General features: G+C 31.4%; 1 protein-coding gene across 1 annotated transcript in view; it reads left to right on the top strand.

Moving 5' to 3' along the window:
- LOC118187865 (transmembrane and coiled-coil domain-containing protein 4-like) overlaps positions 1-21,153 on the top strand; it is an 88,881-nt gene that overhangs the window by 32,190 nt on the left and 35,538 nt on the right. Inside the window, exons 6-9 of the mRNA XM_035358149.2 lie at positions 2,628-2,725; positions 6,659-6,802; positions 9,785-9,904; positions 16,133-16,297. Coding sequence (XP_035214040.1) covers positions 2,628-2,725; positions 6,659-6,802; positions 9,785-9,904; positions 16,133-16,297 — 527 coding nt within the window. The remainder of the gene's footprint in view (positions 1-2,627; positions 2,726-6,658; positions 6,803-9,784; positions 9,905-16,132; positions 16,298-21,153) is intronic.

Raw genomic sequence — 21,153 nt, 5'->3', positions numbered from 1 at the left:
GGCATCGAGTTGAACAGAGCTTGGATGACTGATGCAGGTATTTCTTTCCATGTAACTTCAGCTCTGTAAGAGTTCATCAGTTGTAGTGGCTGCAAGTGGTGGTGTTCCAACCCATGAGCAGATATTCTTAGTGGATGAGAGATCTAAAGAATGTACTGGCCAGGGGAACAGTTAAACATTCTCTGTATTGAGAAAGGGCTAAACAGCACAGACAACATGCAGTCATGCATTATCTTATTGAAAGATGCCATTGTGCAAGCTTTAGAAATAGGGCACAGCCATGGACCTTATTGCGTAAAAAATGTAACGGTGGCTGTCCACATTACCAGTTATTTGAACAAGAGGTAACCAGGATGTGTATCTTGTACCAGCATGGTAGGTGCTGAGCCCATTTGATAATGGAGAATGCAATCTGGTAACATTCATTCTGCTTGATGTCACCACATATGGTTGCATTCATCATGATGCTGTATGCAGAACTAGAATTTGTCCGAAAAGATAATTTGATGCCATTCTTGTGTCCAGTGTCGTCATTTGTATGCATGCCTGCTCTACTCCAGTGTCAAGAGAAGCTACAACTATAGTTACCATGCTGTGACAATCTTTGTTGCTTCAGATGTTGTCACATTGTCTGTTTGGATACATTTCTTTCATGCGAGCCAAGCTACTGCCTCAGGGCTCTTGATCCTCATTTGACAGTCATTGGTTACTGATCTGTATAGGCTGCAGTGTTGTGGAACAGTAAACTATGCTTTTGATAGGACTTACTGCAGATGAATTCCAACATGTGCTGGTAGGAATTTTTCTTCTTTGCAAAGCATACACAATCAATCAACATTCAAATGCGATTTCCAAATGCAAAACTTGTTGTGCAATTTTCCCATTTATATTCAATGCATGTTACTGATATCTGCTTTGTGCGCAAATGCTAATCATTTCTAGTCTCGCTATATAGTACTTTTTAAATGCAAATTTGATGTTTGCTGCATGCCGCCTTCGTGATGTAGCAATTTTGATAGCCAGCATTGTGCTTCCTAAAAGATCAAATTTTATGGAATGAAATTTGTGCAGTTCTCGGATGTTTTTTAAGGGGAAACAGATCATTGTGTATAGGAGGAGAGCAGCAGCACGAAGAGAAATGCATATGGATTTCTTCAAAAAGACGTGTTTTATTTGGGGATTTTTGTTGTTTGAATTTTATTAATTCATTGCTATTTCATAGAATTCTTAAGAGTGCTGCCATTTACCTGTTGCCTTTTGTGTATTAGCTTTCACAAAAGTTAGTCACTCACGAGTTGGTGACTTTTTGGAAGGGAGCGAGAATAATCAGAAATTACCGAAATAGGAGTAACCATATTATAAGTAATAAAAAATTACTGTTAATAATTTAATTGTATTTTCAAGCAGTTTAATCAGAAAATTTGGTTGATAAATTAAATCAGCATTCAAAAGTCTTTCTGTCTGTCTCTATCTTTGGCATGTGCATGCATCCACTTTCTCTCTCTCTTTTTAACTCACATTGAGGTGAATCTGCTGTTGGTTTTTGCTTGCATTATTTGTAGGTGTTTGTATGCTCTTAGTATTGTAACAGGAGGCAAAGTGAAATAGAATTGTAATGGATGTATACTTAATTTATTTGTGAGATTGAGTAATTTATGTTTAACGGATGATTCAGCAAAGGGTTAGCATGGATAATCAGAAAGTATTGAAATAGGAGTAACCATATTATAAGCAACAAAGATTTACTGGTAACAAGTACTGTATTTTTCTGCAGTTTAATGTGGAAAATAAGTTCATTTGGTTCTGTAAATTAAATCAGTACTCATAGCTATTTCTTGAGCATATGCATACATCCATTTTTTTTCTTCATTTCTTCCTTATATTCAGGTAAACCTGCTGTTTGTTTTTGTTTACATTATTATGTTTTGTTACATTATTTTTAGGTTTACATTATTTTTGTATGACCATATGAGATAAAGTGAAACAGAATGGTAATGGCTGTATACTTGATATATTTACAAGACTGAGTAGTTTACATTTAATGGGTGATTGAACAATGAATGAATATTTTAAATTACATACAGTTACACCTGTGGATAAAAACAATTCCAAAATATTATGATATCATCTGCTGTTATCCAGTGCACTTTTTTTCCCCCTCTTTGCATTTTCCATTGACAGTTTTTTGTTATATTGATAGTTTGTAATATAAATATCCTTAATTTCTTTTAAATCAGGGCTTGGTTAATCTTCAATATTTGCTAATTTTTTTCCCTCCTACTTAATCAGGAGTTGGCTATACTCAATATTAAAACTTGAGGTGTGAAGGTCCTAAACTTAGAACACATTATTTGCAAAAATTAGATAATCATAAGGGGTATAAAAATTTTTAAATCTTGTAAAAATCAGATGACCAGTAGAATGACAATGAGAATCATATTTTCAGTAAAGTAAAAATTTATTTAACAATAAATATCTATATTTCATAAATTATCTGTGAAGAGATATTGATGGAGCCATTTAGATTATATTATAATAAATCAAAGTGTCTGTATGTTTTTGCAGCTTTTCTAATTTTCTAATTTTATTATACTAAGTGAACAGTTATATTTTTCTTCATTTATTAGGGATGAGCAGAAAGCTAATGCAAGACGTCAGCGAAATAAGAAAATCAAGCGTTATCTGCTAGTTGGTTTAGCAACTCTTGGAGGAGGGGCTGTTTTGGGTAAGTATTTTATATAGGTATTTCAATAATGGCTTTATGTTTTTCTGGAGAGAATGACCCAGAGTAATTATTAATTCTGTATATTTTATGCTATTAATATACATTTTGTTAATTAAAAACTGGTCTAGTTAAAAATTTAAATTTTAGAAATTAAAATGCATTATTGTTGTTTCTAAAGGACAATAAATTCTTAAATATGTTAAAGTAAATGTGTAGGAATCAATTACTTTTTTAATTAACAAATGTTGTAAAATAAAGGGCATAGACTATTTTATTTTAACCTTATAGTATGACTTCTGGTTCAGTAGTTTTGTAAATTGTATCTTGTAGCTTGTTTAATGATTTGACTGAGACTTTGCTTCCTACTTTAATCAAAACTAGTACTGAAGCAAAACAATAAATATCAGATGTAATTGCAATTTTACAAAAATTGGTTTATCTGTGCTAATGATGTAGATTCAGATTTGTAATCCCCTCTGATCTTTCTGAATAAATATGTTAATTTTCTGTTTTTTACTTCCTTGTACGAAGGAAGTATTGTAATCGCAAAAAGTTTCAGGCATCATATTTCAGCACAACGCTATCCATTTCCAGCGCTATGAAATGCAATTTAACGATGTTTTTGCTTGACATATGTTTGTAAGGGCAGAATAAAGAACTCTCCCCCCCCAAAAAAAAAAAAATTGTAAAACTAATTTAAAATGAATTCTGAAGAGTATTTTTCGTGGCGTCTGTGCGTACGTATATACATATGTATCTCGCATAACTCAAAAATTTTATCTTTTTCTGTATTATCATTCATAATTTTATAATAATAATGTAAAAAGGCACAAAATGTGATAAAGAACGGTTTCAGATTGCAACCATTGTGATGTCTGATTTGAAATGGGAATGTGCTTCTCAATTGTTTTGTCGAAAAATAAAGTGTGTTGGATCATTATGCTTGATTGCATCCACATAATCATACATCTCAGCCACCATCTACAACATCGGCCTTGATTGAAAGTATCTGTATCTTCTCTTATCAAAACCAATCCATATATAGTATCCCCCCCCAAAAAAATTGTTATCATTGGAAGCATATAAATAAGGCTAGTTAAATTATAGAGAAAAAGAGAATATTTAAGTTATTAGTAAAATAGTGACATATGAATATAATGATGTAAACAAATCTGAAATAAGTTTAAAAATAGTGTGTTTCATAATGGAAAAAATTAGTTCCTAAAATTGGCCAGAAGAAACTTATTTCTTCAGGCCAGTTTTTGCCCATGTATTTTTTTTTCCCTTTGTGGAAGATGCTTGCCAACCATGTTTCTATTAATACTGCCACACCTATACAGTATATATCTAGTTTTTAATTATTAAAAAAACTTGACTTTTAATCACCAATCAGAAGTAATAATAGAAGTTTAATGATGCAAACAAGCACAATTTACTGTAATTTGAATTTGGTTAAACTACGGGAATTTTTGGAATTTTTGGAATTTCGTAAAACTATAACAAATTATTTTGTTACATATATTTTACATAATGTTATGAAGTATACAAGTATTTTATTTATTTTTAATTTATATAATTTTCATTTTTTGTGTCACAGAATTCTTCCTATATTCAAAATTAATAATTCAGAAATATGATTTTAATCATGAGAAGAACTATAATTTGCCATTATTTGAAAGGGGATGGAATAATTACTCACAGTATTAAGGTGAACATCAGCATGACTTCATTTACTTCTGGCAAATTTCTTGCATCTGAAATATTTTAAAGAGAGAATTTTATTCATAATGTTAAGAAAATTCTCTCAAATCTTTATCAATAACAAATGGAGAGGAATCTCTGCAAGTAGCAGTGGTTTTTGAATTGTTAAACACTGAATAGAGCAGACTGCAAAGAATAAATATTAAGGGCATGAAATTTCTTTTGATTTGAAATTTTGTATTAAAGAACTTATGCAGATGAGAGGGGAGTAGAATCAGAGATTTTCAAGGGGTACATGCATGTATAGGTTGGCTATTACTGCTCATCTGTACAAAAAATATACAAAACATGACATTTGGTATTACTAAATTGCATCAGTTGAATTTCCAGGAATATATGCTATAAAAGATAGATCTGTTACCTTATATAGATAATTAAAGGAATGTTTTGCGTTAATCAAAATGGAAGCTGCACATTGGATAATTATTATATTTCTGGGATAATTTAAGTTTAAAATCTTGTTAAATCATGTTTATTTATTTATTGTTGCAATATAATCCTTACAACTTATCTTTTATTATTCCAAGTAAAATTATTAGTAAAATCATCAGAGAAACAAGCCAAAGTGAAATTTAAAATTAGTTAAGAAACAACCTTGCTTAAATCTACGGGAAATGCAAGGTTGTTTCTTTACTAATTAAAAAATATATATGTTAGTACTTTAATTTGTGTTACTTTTCAATATCTGATGTGAAGTTTTTGAAAATTAAACTATAAATGGTCTCATTTTGAAATTGAATAATCTGCGATGCATCATAAATGCCAAATGCAAATTAAAAAGTAGGCTGTTGTAATAGTAGAAATTGGTAAACCATGTATTACTTTGATTATTTGCATCTGCATTTTCTGCCTTTGAGAGAACTGCCATGTTTTTTTTTTTTTGGGGGGGGAAGCTTGTTTTTGAACATTCACCCAGACATTAACCAATCTATTTGTGTGTGTAGCATACACATATTTGAGTGCATGTCAGTTCACATGTCTTATATCTAATATTATTTTAATGATCTGTAGCTTCCCCAAGTCCATATTTTTTTATGGTAAAGATTAAAAAGTGGCACAGTAAAATGAACAGCATTTATGACTCTTGCACTTAAGTGTGAGCAGAATAGTACCCATGAGCCATAAAATTAACCAAACAAATATATTTCACCAATTAATTTTTTTGATGTGTAGCAAGTTACGTTTAAATTTAATAGTCATCAATTCATGATGTAATAAAAAGAGTATGTATAATACAGAAAATTCATTAAAAAACATAACAGTTACCTAATCATCTGAACATATTTTCCACTGATGGCATGTAAAAATATTAATGCATTTCTAAGAACGCAATCATAGATGAATAATAACATTCCGACATTCTCAGTTTTATATATTCCTTGAGATAATATCATTTATTTTTCACATTTGTAAGAAATATTTTGGTTGAAGAAATTAAAAAGTTACTATATATAAGTGTGTGTGTATATATATACATATATATATTAAGGTCCCTCTTAAAATATTTACTTGTTTCCAAAATTCTTGTGGTTATTATTCCTAGTAAAATTATTAATAAAATCATCAAAGAAACAAGCCAAAGTGAAATTTAAAATTAGTAAAGATACAACCTTGTTTAAATCTATGGGAAATGCAAGGTTGTTTCTTTACTAATTAAAAAATATATATGTTAGTATTTTAATTTGTGTTACTTTTCAATATACCTGCCATATTGTATTGTTACTGCCACCCATGATCCTCATGATGCTTCAACACATGGGTGAAAAAGGCTAATCCATTTACAAAAAAGGGAAGTCAGTTTTGCTGAAGTACATTGGGTTATATTTCATGTTTTGGTAAGATCTTGCTGGATTCTACTACATGGCACACAAGAAACCCAAAAGAAGCATGTATACAGGATGGAAGAGGATGTGAGAACATTGTTACAAAATAATAAAGAAAGAACATTTGCATTTACATAGGAGGAGAAATCTTAGGAATAATCCTTGTCTGCTCTGAAATGGGAATCAAAAATTTCATTAGTATGTTTCTGACAGCTACCATCAATGGGTGGACAGTACAGTGGTATTGAAATACTGATTAAATCTATGTTTATTCCTGACTTTACATTTATATGGAATATTTATTTATTTATTTATTTATTTATTTATTTATTTTTTTTTCACTTCTAAGGTTTGACAGGGGGGTTGGCTGCTCCATTCATGGCTGCTGGTGCAGGAGCAATCATAGGTGGAGCTGGTGCTGCAGCATTAGGATCTGCTACTGGTGTTGCAGTCATTGGGTCTCTGTTTGGCATGGCTGGTGCTGGTTTGACAGGTAAAAGAATAATTATGTATACAGTCAAAAGTCGTTAATTCGGACACCCATAATCCGGAATGATCTATAATCCGGACCTCAAAGCTACAAACTTTCTGCGCATGCGTTGCGTTCACGCATGCGCACAGGCGTTTAAGAGTGCGCATAAGACCTTTACAGCTGCGAATATGTTTGTGCACATGCACGATTAAGGTGTAACGGAGGTATAAGCTAAGCTAAAATTATATAATTCAGTTAATGTTGCACATTGCGTTGTTCCTTAATCTTCATATTGGATCCGGCTTATTATTTTTTGCAGACTGTTAGAGCAATTTCATAAAAGTAAGCTTGAACTTTCGATTATGTCAAATAGAATTTCCGATATATGTTTACTAATATGTAATTTGTATCTACAAAGCGAAAGTATGTTTTGAAATCCGAAATCTGTTTATCAATTTCACGCTGCTGCGGATTGGAAGTTGATCTGTCAGCACTATCCTTATCTTCAGGGCAGATGTTTTTATTTTATTTGGCTTATAATTCCTTACTAAGTGTAGTATTTCATGTCGATGTACTCCGTGTTTGATATGATTTAAATCAAGTTCCTCGTCGTTGTCATTATAATTCGCTTCTGATAGTGAAGAAAGTGACCCAGAGGTTATTGAAAACGAAAACATTTCGATTGACAAATTAGTCGGTATTCTCGACACAGCAATTATAGGACTTGAACAGCGGAACTTTGTAACTAAACAAGAAATTATGTCTGTTTAATAGAATTAAAGAGAAAGTATTATCACATGAAACGAAGCAACTTACATTGAAAGAAATGTTTAATAAAGTAAACAAATAAATATTAAGCTTTTTCTTTTTGTAAATTTTGATACCCTTTAGATCATAATTGTTCTTTATTTCATAAATTACAGTTTCATATTTTTAATTTTGTAATTTCTGCATGCCATCTTACCAGATTTAAACTGATGATCTATAATCCAGAAAAATCGATAATCCGGAATCACCGAATTCCCGATGAGTCCGGATTAACGACTTTTGACTGTATTGTTGTTCATCTGTATACCATCTGAAAATATCACCCTTATTAAACTTAAAAGTTCTGAGCATTTATTAAACTGCATTAAAAGCTGGGGGTGAAACATATCTTCTGAAATGTTATGCATTATCTCATGAAAAATGACATGAACACTTTTTTTTTCCAGAATTGTTTTAGTAAAGTTTTATCGCTGTCAAAATGAGTCGATGCCAAATGTATGTTTTCTTGCTGAAAGTAAGAAAGCATACTTCCTTTGAGAACAATATTTAACACATGTTCTGTAACAAAAATGATTGAAAATTTTTTTTAAATGTTATCTTTGTAACAGTTAAATGGCATTGAGTAAAATATACAAAAACTTAGCTTTAATGTGATATAGCAGCAAAAGCCATACTAGCATGCCTTTGCAAACAGAAGTTCATCACACATTCTATGTATATTATTTAGTATATGCGTATGCTGTCAGTAGCTGTACATATTATTCAGTATCTTTGTAAGTTATGAGTATCTTTGCTTATTAAAGGTGTCTGCGTATTTATATGATGTTGAGATCAGAATTTTTTAAGTAACTTTTATAGCTGCATTTTTGAAAGTGAATTCAGAAGCCAGGCAACTTCCATTCTTGATATTTTTTTTTTTTTTTCCTAGTGGTACTTGATGTACAGAAATACAGTCCAAGAATTTTTGGTACTATTCCGTTTTGTGAACCGTAAAAAAATTGCAGCGAAAATGTATGCGCAAATCTAGCAAATGCGCCCATTTAACAGCATACCAAATCTAGCGTACATGCTAATTTCAGATTGTGTAGGTTTATATTGTTCTATGTCTTAAGACGCCATTGAAATACTAGTTTAATTTTTTAAATCCTTTTTTGAGATACTATGGATTTAACAATTTGGGATTTCCCATGACGAAAAGTCTGCAATAGAATTTTGGGTAAAGTGCAGAATCACCAACTGCTTGATGTATTTTTAAGAATTGCACATACTTAGTATTCTTGTACACATCAACCTAAAATATCCCAGAATTACACAAAAATGGCACTGCGCACACCCTTGACTTTATCTATGTACACATCGACCTATTTTCACTTAAGTAAAAGAAAAATTGACAAAAATCCAATTGTTTTTACCCTTGTAAAAAGCGGCAAACAAATAAGTGAGCGATTCTGCACTTTACCAAGAATTTTTTCAAAGAAAAAGCATCATTCATTATAGAAAATTATATCTGAACAACCAAAGAGATGATATTCTTTAACTTGGTAGCGAAATAGCGATGCAGGCATCCATTCCATTATGTTTAACAATTTTTATATAATTATCTGAAATAGTTATTTACTCTTATGCTTCCATTCAGCCATGTTTAGCCTTTTTCATATAAACTATAATAATAAAAAAGTATTATATGAAATTAACCTTTCATCTAAATTAAAACATCAATCTTAGATAGTTATTTACTATTATACTTCCTTTCTTGCATTAGGGTTGCCACAATTATTTGTGGCAGCACTGGAATCAATAATAGTTTGTCAATTTTTTATGGCCCTCAAAGTACCGAATTTTTAATCTCTTAATTTTTTTTCTTTGTAGTCTTTATTTGCTTTAATTAATTTTAAGATCATTTAATTTATTTGTGTTGTTTGGATTGTTTATTGTTTGTTTGCATGTTTTTTTAATATATATAAAGCTGCAGCAGCTTTTCTTTTCTTTACTAAATTTGCATGTAAGGAGAGATATTAATAAAATCTGTTCCTCCCCCCCCTTTTTTTTTTCAAAAAAATTTCTTACTTATATTTATGTAAATGGTATTTCTTTTTAATACTCATGCCTAATTTTTTAACAACTTAGTTTATAAATGTAACAAAAAATAATAATGATTAATAAAATTAATAATTTAATAAAATTTAAATCATAAAAAGGAAATATTGTTTCGAATTTACTGATTTAATATTTTAGGATATAAAATGCAAAAAAGGGTTGGTGATATTGAAGAATTCATGTTTGATACTTTGACTGATGGCCAGCAGTTACATGTTACTTTAGCTGTTTCAGGGTGGTTATCTGAAGAGGATAAAGGTAAAAAGTATGAAAAACATATTCCTTTTTTAAATAGCATACATTTTTATGTAATATAAAAATGCATTTTTTAAAAAATAAATTTCAAACAGTTTAATTCATGCATACTGTAAGTCAGGTAACATTATTTATACATTAAAGAGTTGGTGGTTGAAATTGCTACTGGACATTATAAGAACTTCTTTTAGTGTACTTAAATTATCGAGAAACCCAGAACTCAAACAAGAACTGAGAATTGCTTTTGACAAGACCTTACTGTGTGCATGCTGAGACAGTGAAGGCCACCTTTAACTATAATGTACTAAAAATATAGAAAAAGCATTTCTTATTTCAGCAGTTTGCTTACTAACTAGGAAAGTATCTTGTTTTGCTTTAAAGATGTGCAGATTGAAAAATTAAATGGGTTGGCTCTAAATTCCCCGAGCAGTTTGCCACAACTTAGAGGAAGCTATATTCCCCAAAATAGTGGCTATAATAACAAAATAGAGGTCTAACCAATGGTGAACAACCAGTTTAACCAAGCGTTCACATTTTATCTTACAAAAGTAAAATATCAAATTATAATTAAACACTTTACTTTTTAGAAAAATAGAAAATAAAAACAGTTGTACATAAATTAAAAAAAATATGTAAAATTAAAAAAATAAATCAATAAAAAATCACATAATAACACAAGAATTATTTAAAATAAAAAGTAAATTTAATTGTGCAGCACAATTGAAGTTAAAAGCTGCTATAGATTATTTTCTTCTTGATTCACATCAATATATTTTATACGTGTTTTTAAAGGCCAAAAAGAATTTTTAAAATAGTTTTAGGTACATTCTCTTAAAAATTTAACACTTGAGGAAACTGTCATGAAATCTGAAGTATTTTACACAGTCAAAAATCTTGCATCTTCCATCTTTTAATAGAGCACTAAACAATGGGACTTCATCCCATCATCCTGATCGTAAAAATTTGTCCAGCAATAAATTTACTGAAAAAAGATGTTTTCCTGCACCTATTTAAATTTTAGGCTGTCTACAACACCTTTAATCAAGCTGTAATTCTTAAGAAGAGAAAGACTAATGCAAGTCAAAATATGATTATTATATGTAAAAACACAGTTTTCTTGGAATAAATAAACAAGGAAACAGAAAGAACAAAGAGCTGGTAAATTAGAGACATATAGTATATGAAAAACGCTTGGTTGGTGAGCCTGCTTATGCAGACTCACCAATGAGCCTAGACTAAGCTGAGATTAAAGTTAACTATATTTACTTAATAGGCATAATGACTGCAATTTGATATGGTTTTCCCTTTATGTTGTACCTTCTACTGAGCCTGCCTTTGTATTAAGAACTAAACAGCAAAATTTAAAAATGAATCATTTGTTCTCGAGTGCATATAAAAATTTGTGATGCTTGTTAAAATTTGGTACTAATGTTCTGTTAGAGATTTCATCCCTTAACTCCAAGTAGAAAATTTACAGAATCTTAAAAATGATTAAATCAGGATTTAATTCTTTTAAAATTGTATTCATTAGTAAAATATTCAGGTGTTGATTGTCTGTGTATATATGTGCATATATATAGAGAGAGAGTTAATTAATGCAAATTACAAAAACTCACAAAGTGCATGTGTACCTGAACGTTCAAATACACAAGTCAGTTTCTGATTAACTGGGGGGGGCGGATTAATCAGATTTCGTTTAATGTGGGACAGTAAAAAAAAATAGTATTTAGTGTAACCAACATTTAGCGTGACTTCTTGCTATTTGCCTTGTAGTAGATTAATTCATCATTGGTAAAAATCCTTTAGTTTAGAATAAAAAAGACATTATAATGTATTTTTACATCTTGTGCATAATCTAAGGTTTTAAGAGCCATGGAATTCTGTAATGATAAAAAAAGAGGATGATAACTTGACGGATCTGGTCTGCGCTCGAAGTCTGGGAATAGCATAAAGCTTACCAATCAAAGTCGAGTAGTTTTTTTCGGAGTGATCTTGGCAGTATATGTCAACATTAACAGCTTGGTTATGTAGGAGTTAATTTCAATTGATTATTTCAGTTAAATTTCACCATACACTTTACAAAATCTTTTGAGAGGTATTCCTTTTCTTGATAAGGGGGGCACAGGCTCTGCTAAATGACAGAAAGTTCTGTGATATTTGACATTACAATAGAATATGCATTTCTCGTCACTTGGTTCATTCCTGGAGACAGGCACTTTTTCTTACTCATCTCTCCTTTTGAAAGAGTAGAAGTGAACCCCACTGATCCATCTTTTTGATGAACTCAAATGCATGCATTCGTCTTTAAACTGTTGTACTGAATTGTATTTCCCCTGAAGTTCCTGGGAGGCATTCAGTATTGTTTAACCCAAAATCTACTCAGAAACTGATGGATATCTGGAAATGTGGTTAATTTTTACAGCTTCTGTCTTCCTCCCTGAATTTCTAAAACCAGTGATAACATGTGCTGTCATTAAACACGTCCTCCCATATATTTGACGAATGTTTTATCATGCTAGGACTGTATAAGACTTGTAGAACAAACATTGTCTGATATGCTCCTCATTCTTTCTAGTTTTAAAAAATTTTAAATCTTTTTTTTTTTTTTTTTTTTTACTGTATGATTTACTTTTACATCTATGTTGCCATTTATATGCTATCTGCCTACACATTTTATTGGCTGAAAATTCCAGTCAACACAGTAGATAGTAACTGATAGTGGCTGAAAATTCCAATCATCACAGTGTAGGATGTGAAATCTGCTCATAATTTTAAGTTCTAAAAAAACAAAATGGATTTTTGCATCACCCCAATACGAAATAAAAAATGTGCTTTTTACATTAGAACAAAACATGCTAACAAAATAAATAAACTAAATGCATTTACAAATACTTATAATTTTTTCCATTTCAAATAAAAATTCCTTTTCCCATACTAGTAAAAATATGCCAGAGTTGCTTGCGATAGTAATAAAATAGGTGTGGAGTAAGAAAGATTAATATATTTTTTATGAAATTGAGAGTTATGCATAGACTCCAACTACTACAGATTCTCCGTAGTTTCTACGGAAATTCATGAAAAACTACGAGCTACGAAAAGTATGGAAAAAACTACGGATTTTACAGAAACAAGAGCAGGAGAACCAGTACGCAAAACGGAACCAACTAATTCATCCGATGATTGGCTGAATACTCGTGTTATCATATATCACGTGTTGAGTGCGTTCCTAGTTTTGAAGAATTAGCCAATCGTAGATCAGTAACTCCAACCGTTAACGACTTATCAATAGTTCCACCCAATTGTCTGTCTCCCAGGTTCCTCGCTGATGCGTGTTTAGGCTGCATTCGGCTGCATTGTGTAGTTTACGGCGAGAGCTTAGCGTGTGTCTTGTGAACTGTGAATCAGGTGAAAGATTTTTAATCATAATGCTGCCTCGAACGAAGAAGCCAAAATTATCAAAGCAGAAGTTTAAAGATTCATATTCTTCAGAATTTCCATGCATTAAAGCGTCCGAAATTTCTGTGAATCACGCACACTGCAGTGTATGCAACAAAGACTTCTCAGTTGCTCATGGCGGAAAAGATGACTGTAAACGGCATGTGTTTTCTCAAAAGCATATAGAACTTGGCACCGTAAAATCTAAAGAAATAACAAATTTCTTAATAAAAGATGATGAAACAGATCCTATAAAAGCCGAATGCTATTTTGTTCCTTTTTTAATTGAACATAATCTACCGCTTTCTGTTTCGGATCATTCCAAAGAGCTTTTCAAAGCAATGTTTCCGGATTCTGCCATAGCAAAAAAATTTAGCTGCGGTCATACCAAAACTGCTGCTATTGTGAAAACGCTTGCAGAAAATGCTGTTGCTGATATTATAAAATCAGTGTGCAGTACATCATTTTCTCTAAGTACTGATGGAAGTAATGATAACAATGATAACAAACTGTACCCATTGGTTATAACATACTACAGTAAAGAAAAGGGAGTGATAATTACTTCATTGATTTCTATTTTAGAATGCACGAATAATACAGGAGAAGGTATTTTTAATTGTATAAATGAAAACTTTAAAAACAAAGGTTTAGAATGGAAAAATTGCTTATCATTTTCTTCAGATAATGCTAGTAATATGATTGGAAAGTTTAAAGGTGTAGCATCATTTATCAAAATGCATCAACCAAGTATAATCACCCGAGGTTGTCCGTGCCATCTCTTGCATATAGCTGCAAAAAAAGCTACTGAAAAATTAATTGGCTCAGAAATTGAAATGTTGATAATAGATATATATTTTTACTTGGAGAAAAGTTCGAAACGGAAGCATAGCTTCAAAGTTGCTCAACAAATTTTGGGACAGAATGCAAAATCTCATAAAATTTTGAAATATTGCAGTACGAGATGGTTGTCTCTTTTAGAATCTATAACAAGGATTTTGGAACAGTGGGATGCTGTGATAAATTTTTTTGGAGATAAACCAGATAACAGTGAGAATGAAGGAAAGAGATTGCAAAACATTAAAAAAATTTTACAGTCACCGACCACCAAATTGTACTTGTTATTTTTGAAAAATACTTTGCCTTTGTTTATAACAGTAAATATTAATTTGCAACAACAAGCTCCTTATATACATAAATTGAGAAGAGAACTTTTTGAACTTTTAATGAATTTATTTGTTAGATTCGTAAAACCATCAGTAATTTCTAAAGAAAATGAAGATGTTACTCTAACGTCTATTCCATTTCAGAAGTATAGTAAACAAAAAGAAAATGAAAATTTAGTGATTGGTGCGGAAACAAGACTATATTTAAAAAATGCCAAGTTGAATGAAAGTGAAGTGAAATCATTTTTCAATTCTGTGCGAGCTTTTTTTGTAACTGCATGTTCATATATAATTGATAAATTTCCACTGAGTGATCCATTTCTAAAACATGCTGAAGTTGCTGACATCAACTTGAGAACTGAAGTCTCATTTTCATCTGTTCTTTACTTGATGAATACTTTTCCATCCATTATTGATGAAAAATGTCTTAATCAAGTAGAAATTGAATTTTCCATGTATCAAGTAGATGATTTGAAAGAAATTGTAGATTTGCGTATTGATATAGCATGGGGAGAAATTGCCAAATTAAAAAATATGAATGGGTGTATTAAATACAAAGTATTGCCTTCAGTAATGCTTGCTGTCTTAATAATACCTCATTCAAATGCAGCTTGCGAAAGAATTTTTTCTATTGTTAAAAAAAATCAGACGGAATTTCGACCAAATTTAGGTCTTAAAACTCTTGAAGCAGTTTTGATTGAAAAAATAAATATGCAGGCAAATGAAGAACTGTGTTATAAAAAAAACATTCTCAAAATCAGAACTTAAGCTTGCTAAGCATGCTACATATAAATCTTTGCATTCATAAATTATGCGTATTTTGTTTAATACTTATATGTATCATTCTTGGTTATTTAAATTTTATTTCCCTGTAGAAATCATATCCAGAATAAAGATATGATATATAGCTTCTGATTTTTTCTATGATTAGTAGTGATTTGAAGTACTTTTTATTAGTGAATGCTTGAGGAGTTAAAAGAAAATTTCTAATTAAATGTGCATATAATTTACAAGGTATATTTTTAATTATTCAGTTTTATATGTATATGGATTTTAAATGTAATAAAATTGATTACAATTAATTATTAATTTAAAATTAATGAATGGTTAATTACAACATACGCTACGCGCACATTTTCAAAGTTGTAAAAATGTCGTTCGCGCGTTGACTACTGACAAGGTTTGCTGAAGGTTGGAGTCTATGGTTATGAAAGTTAATGTGTTTTGGATCATAGTTTTTAATTATACTGTTAATTTTAATTTTTCAATGTTCCAATCAATAAAAATTAATTTTCCATTATTTTAACGTAACATTTTTTTTTTTTTTTCTTGCAAGGGAAACAAAATAAAAAGTGCTTGCAAATACCAATTACCTTTATAAACTTGAAAGGAAAATTCTCTGAAGAGGGGTCTGGTGCTTGCAGAGTGCATCATCATAGTTATTGTAATCATTGTCAATTCTTTAAAAGAGTGAGGTTATATTTCTAAAAATATTTATTATGATAATCTTTTTTTTTTATTTATTTATATAGACTATAAGATTTTCAGCTTTATAATGGAGATTAAGGAAACTTCATTAAAAATTTGTTTCATGCCTCATTACCCAAATTTAATTTAAAAAAATTATTTTTAGAGGCATTTCAAGAGCCTTGGCGCACTCTTATGCATTCCAGAGAACAGTATTGTTTAAGGTATGAATCTACATATCTTCTACAGTTGGGTCGAGCTATGGATTATCTGTTCAGTTTTGCTGTTTCAATGGCTGCGCAGGAAGCTCTGAAATATACAATTTTATCAGGTATGTAATTCTTGATTACTTTTAACCATTTCTTGTAAGCGTTACATATTCAGAAATTAAATTATCAAAATAATATGTTGGGATTATATTCAGTGCATTCTGACTATGATTTGATTTCCTTCAAGGGCTCTGATACTGTCAAATTAAATTTCAGTGCATTGCAACAAAATCATTAATCTATGGCTTCTTTTAATTTTTATGTGGTATATTTAGCAGGATTCATGGAATGTTACATAACATTGTTATAAAATATGAGACTAAAATTCATTTCTTATTTGATTGTTTTTATTTTTTTTAATCCACACTGATTTGTATTGATAACAAATCCAACACAAACATGACTTTCTTAATATGTGGTTAGATATTATTACATTGAAATCAAGTTGAAAGTATGAAAAATGTATGCAATGCATCAACTTTCATTCACTTTTGAAAGTTGACCAGTGGCCGAGCAGTAAAGTTGCTGAAGTGTGGTAGTTCGATTTGAATTTTACTCCTGATGAATGCTCGGTTGCATGACCATTTTTTGTGTTTTTCCCCATGTATAACATAGGTATGAACCAATTTTTCATTAGAAATTCCTTCACAAAGTCATCCCTCTCTTTAGGCAGGTAGCCCATATGTACTTTGCTTTAATCAAATAAAAATGAACCAAAGCTAGTCATTGGTGGTTAGTAAGGATAGGTCCCATTCTTCAAAGGACCAGGATTTGAATCCTGGATAAGGCAGACGCATTTGTTCTAGTCATATGATCCATAGAATAGATGAATGGGAAATTTGTCTGTCCAAATATTGTCTTCTGTAGTTAGTGGTAGGGAAAGAATTGCTAGAGACCGTTAGATATCATTCCTTGGGACATCTTTATCCAAATTTGTACAATGTTAGGCAAAAGCTATGATATCATTTGTTGGTGCTAAGCTCTAAAACCAATTGCTGATGTATTCATAATTCACCCTCCTTGATTCTTCATGGGCTTGTCAGTTTTGATATGGAATGTGACAGTAGCACAGAACAGATTACCTTACAAATAATGTTATTTGTGTATTATTCTGGGAATTTTCTCTCCACACACTGCTTCAAATGCTAATTTAAATAGAAAAATAGTATGAAAAATTCAATACAAATGAATATGACACATTTTAAGAATACCAGAACTTTGGAAGGTCCAAAAGTGAAATTTTTATGCCCTATGCCAGATGGAAAGAAATCAAAAGGCTGACTGAAATGGATTTAGAATAAAAATTTTACAAGAGAGAAAAAATCAGATTCGTATGGCAATAACTAGTTTGTTGTAGTTCTTTTTTTACTTCCTTGTACGAAGTAAAAAGGAAGTATTGTAGTCGCGAAAAGTTTCAGGCAGCATATTTTAACGAAAATATCCATTTTGGCCACTATCGAATGCAATTTAACGACGTTTTTCCGTGATATCTGTACGTAAGGACAGAATTAAAGACTTGTTTCTTCCAAAAAAATTATAAAACTGCTTTAAAATGAATTCTGAAGAGAATTTTTCGTGGCATCTGTACGAACGTATGTAAGTACGTGCGTACGTATCTCGCATAACTCAAAAACGAGTAGCCTCAGAACGTTGAAATTTTGTATGTGCACCTCGTATTTTGGTTTCAATCGGCCGCGCCAAACGTATATAAATATATTTATAAATATATCCACTCTATTACCCGGCTCGGTGATCTCAGTTTCTTTACTCTTATATGTTTGTAAATTGTACATTTTTTTCTTTAAAAATGATTGAATTATATTGTTTTTATCTTCCGGTTAAGGGTTTTATGCCTTTAGTAATTCTGTATATATATTTTTAGAATTATCAACAATTTTAAAATTGTTTAAGTGCCATTAAGTCTAATTTGATGGCGGCCATTGATGTTTACATTTGAAACAGGAGACTAGTGGATTTGTTGCCAATCTAGAGAAACTTGGCTTCACAACAACAAAGATAACGCATTCATTTATTATTGCCAATTAAATTATGCTTAATCCTTTCTTGAATTTTTTTAGGGAAATAAGCGTTTAAAATTTACTTTGTAATTTTTAATACAGATATTTTGAGTTTTTATGTATTTTTGTTTTGTTTGCTTAATTTCTTTTATACATAGTTCTAGCTTTATTATAGTATTTGAATAGAACATGTGGCAACGATTAGATAATTCTTTAAATGATATAAATTTTGTGCTTTCAGAGTTATAATATGAACGAAATATAATACTGTTAAGTAAACCTTGCGCCAGAGTGTTGCTGTGGTAAACAAAGTGAATTTTAAAGAATGCATTTATTCTATTGTGGTTTATGCACTGTCGGCGAAGTAGCTTTAATTCAATCTAATAAGTTTAAATAAAATGCAAGAAAAAATGCGTATAATTTAATATTCCGTACAAGGAAGTCATGTGGTGTACACATCAGATTTTTTTAATTATATTTTAGCAATAAGAGCTTGGTTTCATTTAATGTCAAGAGTGAGTGTAATTTTTTTTAAACAAAAATAAATTATTTGAATGATTTTCCTCTCAGTTGATTTTTAATGGCATTATTGCTGAAAATTCAAAATCTACAAAACCTAGTAAGTTAGCCTATTATGTATATGTGTGAGTTTAATATGTAATCTTTATGCAAAATTATATTTTATTTATTTATTTTGTATATGTAACATAGGTACCAAGTTGAGATTTCTAATTATGAAAGTATTTATTTGAACATCTTGATGGACTTGCTCCATTTCATTCATGGGTAAAATTTTGTGTAGAAAAATCAAAAGCATAAAAAAAATAGTTATTTGCTTTAGGGGAAAAAATGAAATAATATCAGTTAGGAGCAGAAAAAATTAAAACAAATTGAAGAAATTTCTGATCAGCAGAAAAATACTGTTTGCAGATTTCTCATTGTCAACAAATAAGAGCCCTCAACATCATTGTTCTGTATTGCCATTGAAGAACTACAACAGAAAATAGAGATAAAAGGAAATCTGTAACAGTATACAGTAAGGAAGGAATTGTCAAAGATAAAATTTTGAAACTGTCGCAAAAAATCGTAATTTCAAAAAATCGGAAAATAATTCAAGAGAATTTACACAGTTAAATCCTTGCATAAGCGATGATATAACTCATTGGCCTACAGAGCTATCTGACACAGTGTTTGAGCATATACTTTTAAATAAGCCTAAAACTATATATCACTAAATATCATTAAAATATAATTTTTATTGCATGAAAGTGAATGAAATCAAAGAAGAAAGAAACTGGTTCATATTTCCAAAAGCAAGTGAATATGTAGTATATTTCTACCCTTGTAAACTATTTTCCACATTAAAATTCAGATTAATTAGGGATCTCTGAAACTGGAAATCTGTAACTACTTTTTATATCAGGAAATGAAATCTCAAACAGATATATGTCATCTGTTTGTATTTTGCATAAAAGAGTTTTGAACAAAATCGATTCTGATTTATTGTAATAGAGAGATCATGAAGAAAATTATATGAAAATAAGTAGTAAAAAAAAAACAATATCTGCTACAAAATTGTTACGTTGATTGGGTTTAGCATTTTGAACTCATGATAAAAGTCGGAATTCAAGGAGGAAAGAAAACTATTTTAATTGCTTGGAATATCTCAGTAAATATGATAGTGTTTTGAATCTTCATGTAAAAAAATATGTGAAGGTGAAGAGATGTAAGTTATTAGTTGTATGATGTTTGTGAGGAATTCACTAGCATCCTTAACAAATCTTTAATGGTGTATTAACAGAAGAAATTAAAACAGTAACTTACTATAGTATTAATTACTTTTCTAAAATGTTAGGATATAGTTAACTACAGAAGTTGAATATAGATTTACACTCAAGAGCCAAAACATTATGACCAGCCCTACATTTTGCGATGAACGTGCCTGGATGATGTGGAAGGCATGTGATCAGGTGGAAGTGGTATTTAACTGCTGCTGAAGAGTCTGAAGAATCATTCTTTCACTTATTTCTGTGTCTGATGGGAAAGGCTGTGGATCTAAGCAACTTTGGTAGAGGGCAGATTGTAATGGCTCGAAGGCTCGGAACAAGTATTTCCGAAACTGCACGACTTGTGGGTTGTTCGCGATCTACAGTTGTAGTACGTATTAAAAGTGGATGAATGATGGTGAAACCAGCAGTAGACGACATGGTGTTGGACGTCCACACGCTATCAAAGAAAAAGGTCATCGGAGACTGTCTCGCATGGTGAAGCAAAACTGGAGCCAGACAGTGGCTCAGCTGACATCCGAATACAATGCAGGGCCAAGTAGAAAAGTATCGGAGCACACTGTTCAGCGGACACTGCTGGATACGGGGCTACGCAGCAAACATCCCACTCGTGCGCCTTTGCTGACCAAGCGTCTGCGCCTGCGCTGGGCCCAGGAACATCGCGACTGGTCCATGGATCAGTGGGAGGGAGTTGCCTGGTCAGATGAATCACGGTTTGTCATTCATCACTCCGATGGTCGTGTCAGGATACGCCGTCTTCCAGGTGAACAGTTGCTCCCTCAATGCACAGTAGGTCATACACAGGTCGTGGTGGCGGTATTATGCTCTGGGGACGTTCTCTTGGGCGTCTCTGGGACCCATGGTTGTGGTAGAGCAGACCATGAATGCTACAGGGTATCTGAACATCATTGCGGACCAGTTGCACCCTTACATGGCCTCTGTTTTTCCAGCTGGAAATCGAATGTTCCAACAGGACAATGCCCTGTGTCATAAGGCTACAATTGTGTTGGAGTGGTTCTAGGAACATGATTCTGATTTCCAGTTAATGTCCTGGCCGCCTAACTCACCGGATCTCAATCCGATAGAACACATTTTGGATGTCATGGGACAGCA

The sequence above is a fragment of the Stegodyphus dumicola genome, chromosome 12 (assembly GCF_044657685.1).
Source record: "Stegodyphus dumicola isolate Sdum_Otavi_A_Nest chromosome 12, ASM4465768v1".
NCBI classification, from domain to species: domain Eukaryota; kingdom Metazoa; phylum Arthropoda; class Arachnida; order Araneae; family Eresidae; genus Stegodyphus; species Stegodyphus dumicola.
Note: the sequence above shows the minus strand (reverse complement) of the source record. Positions and strands in the feature narration are given on the sequence as shown.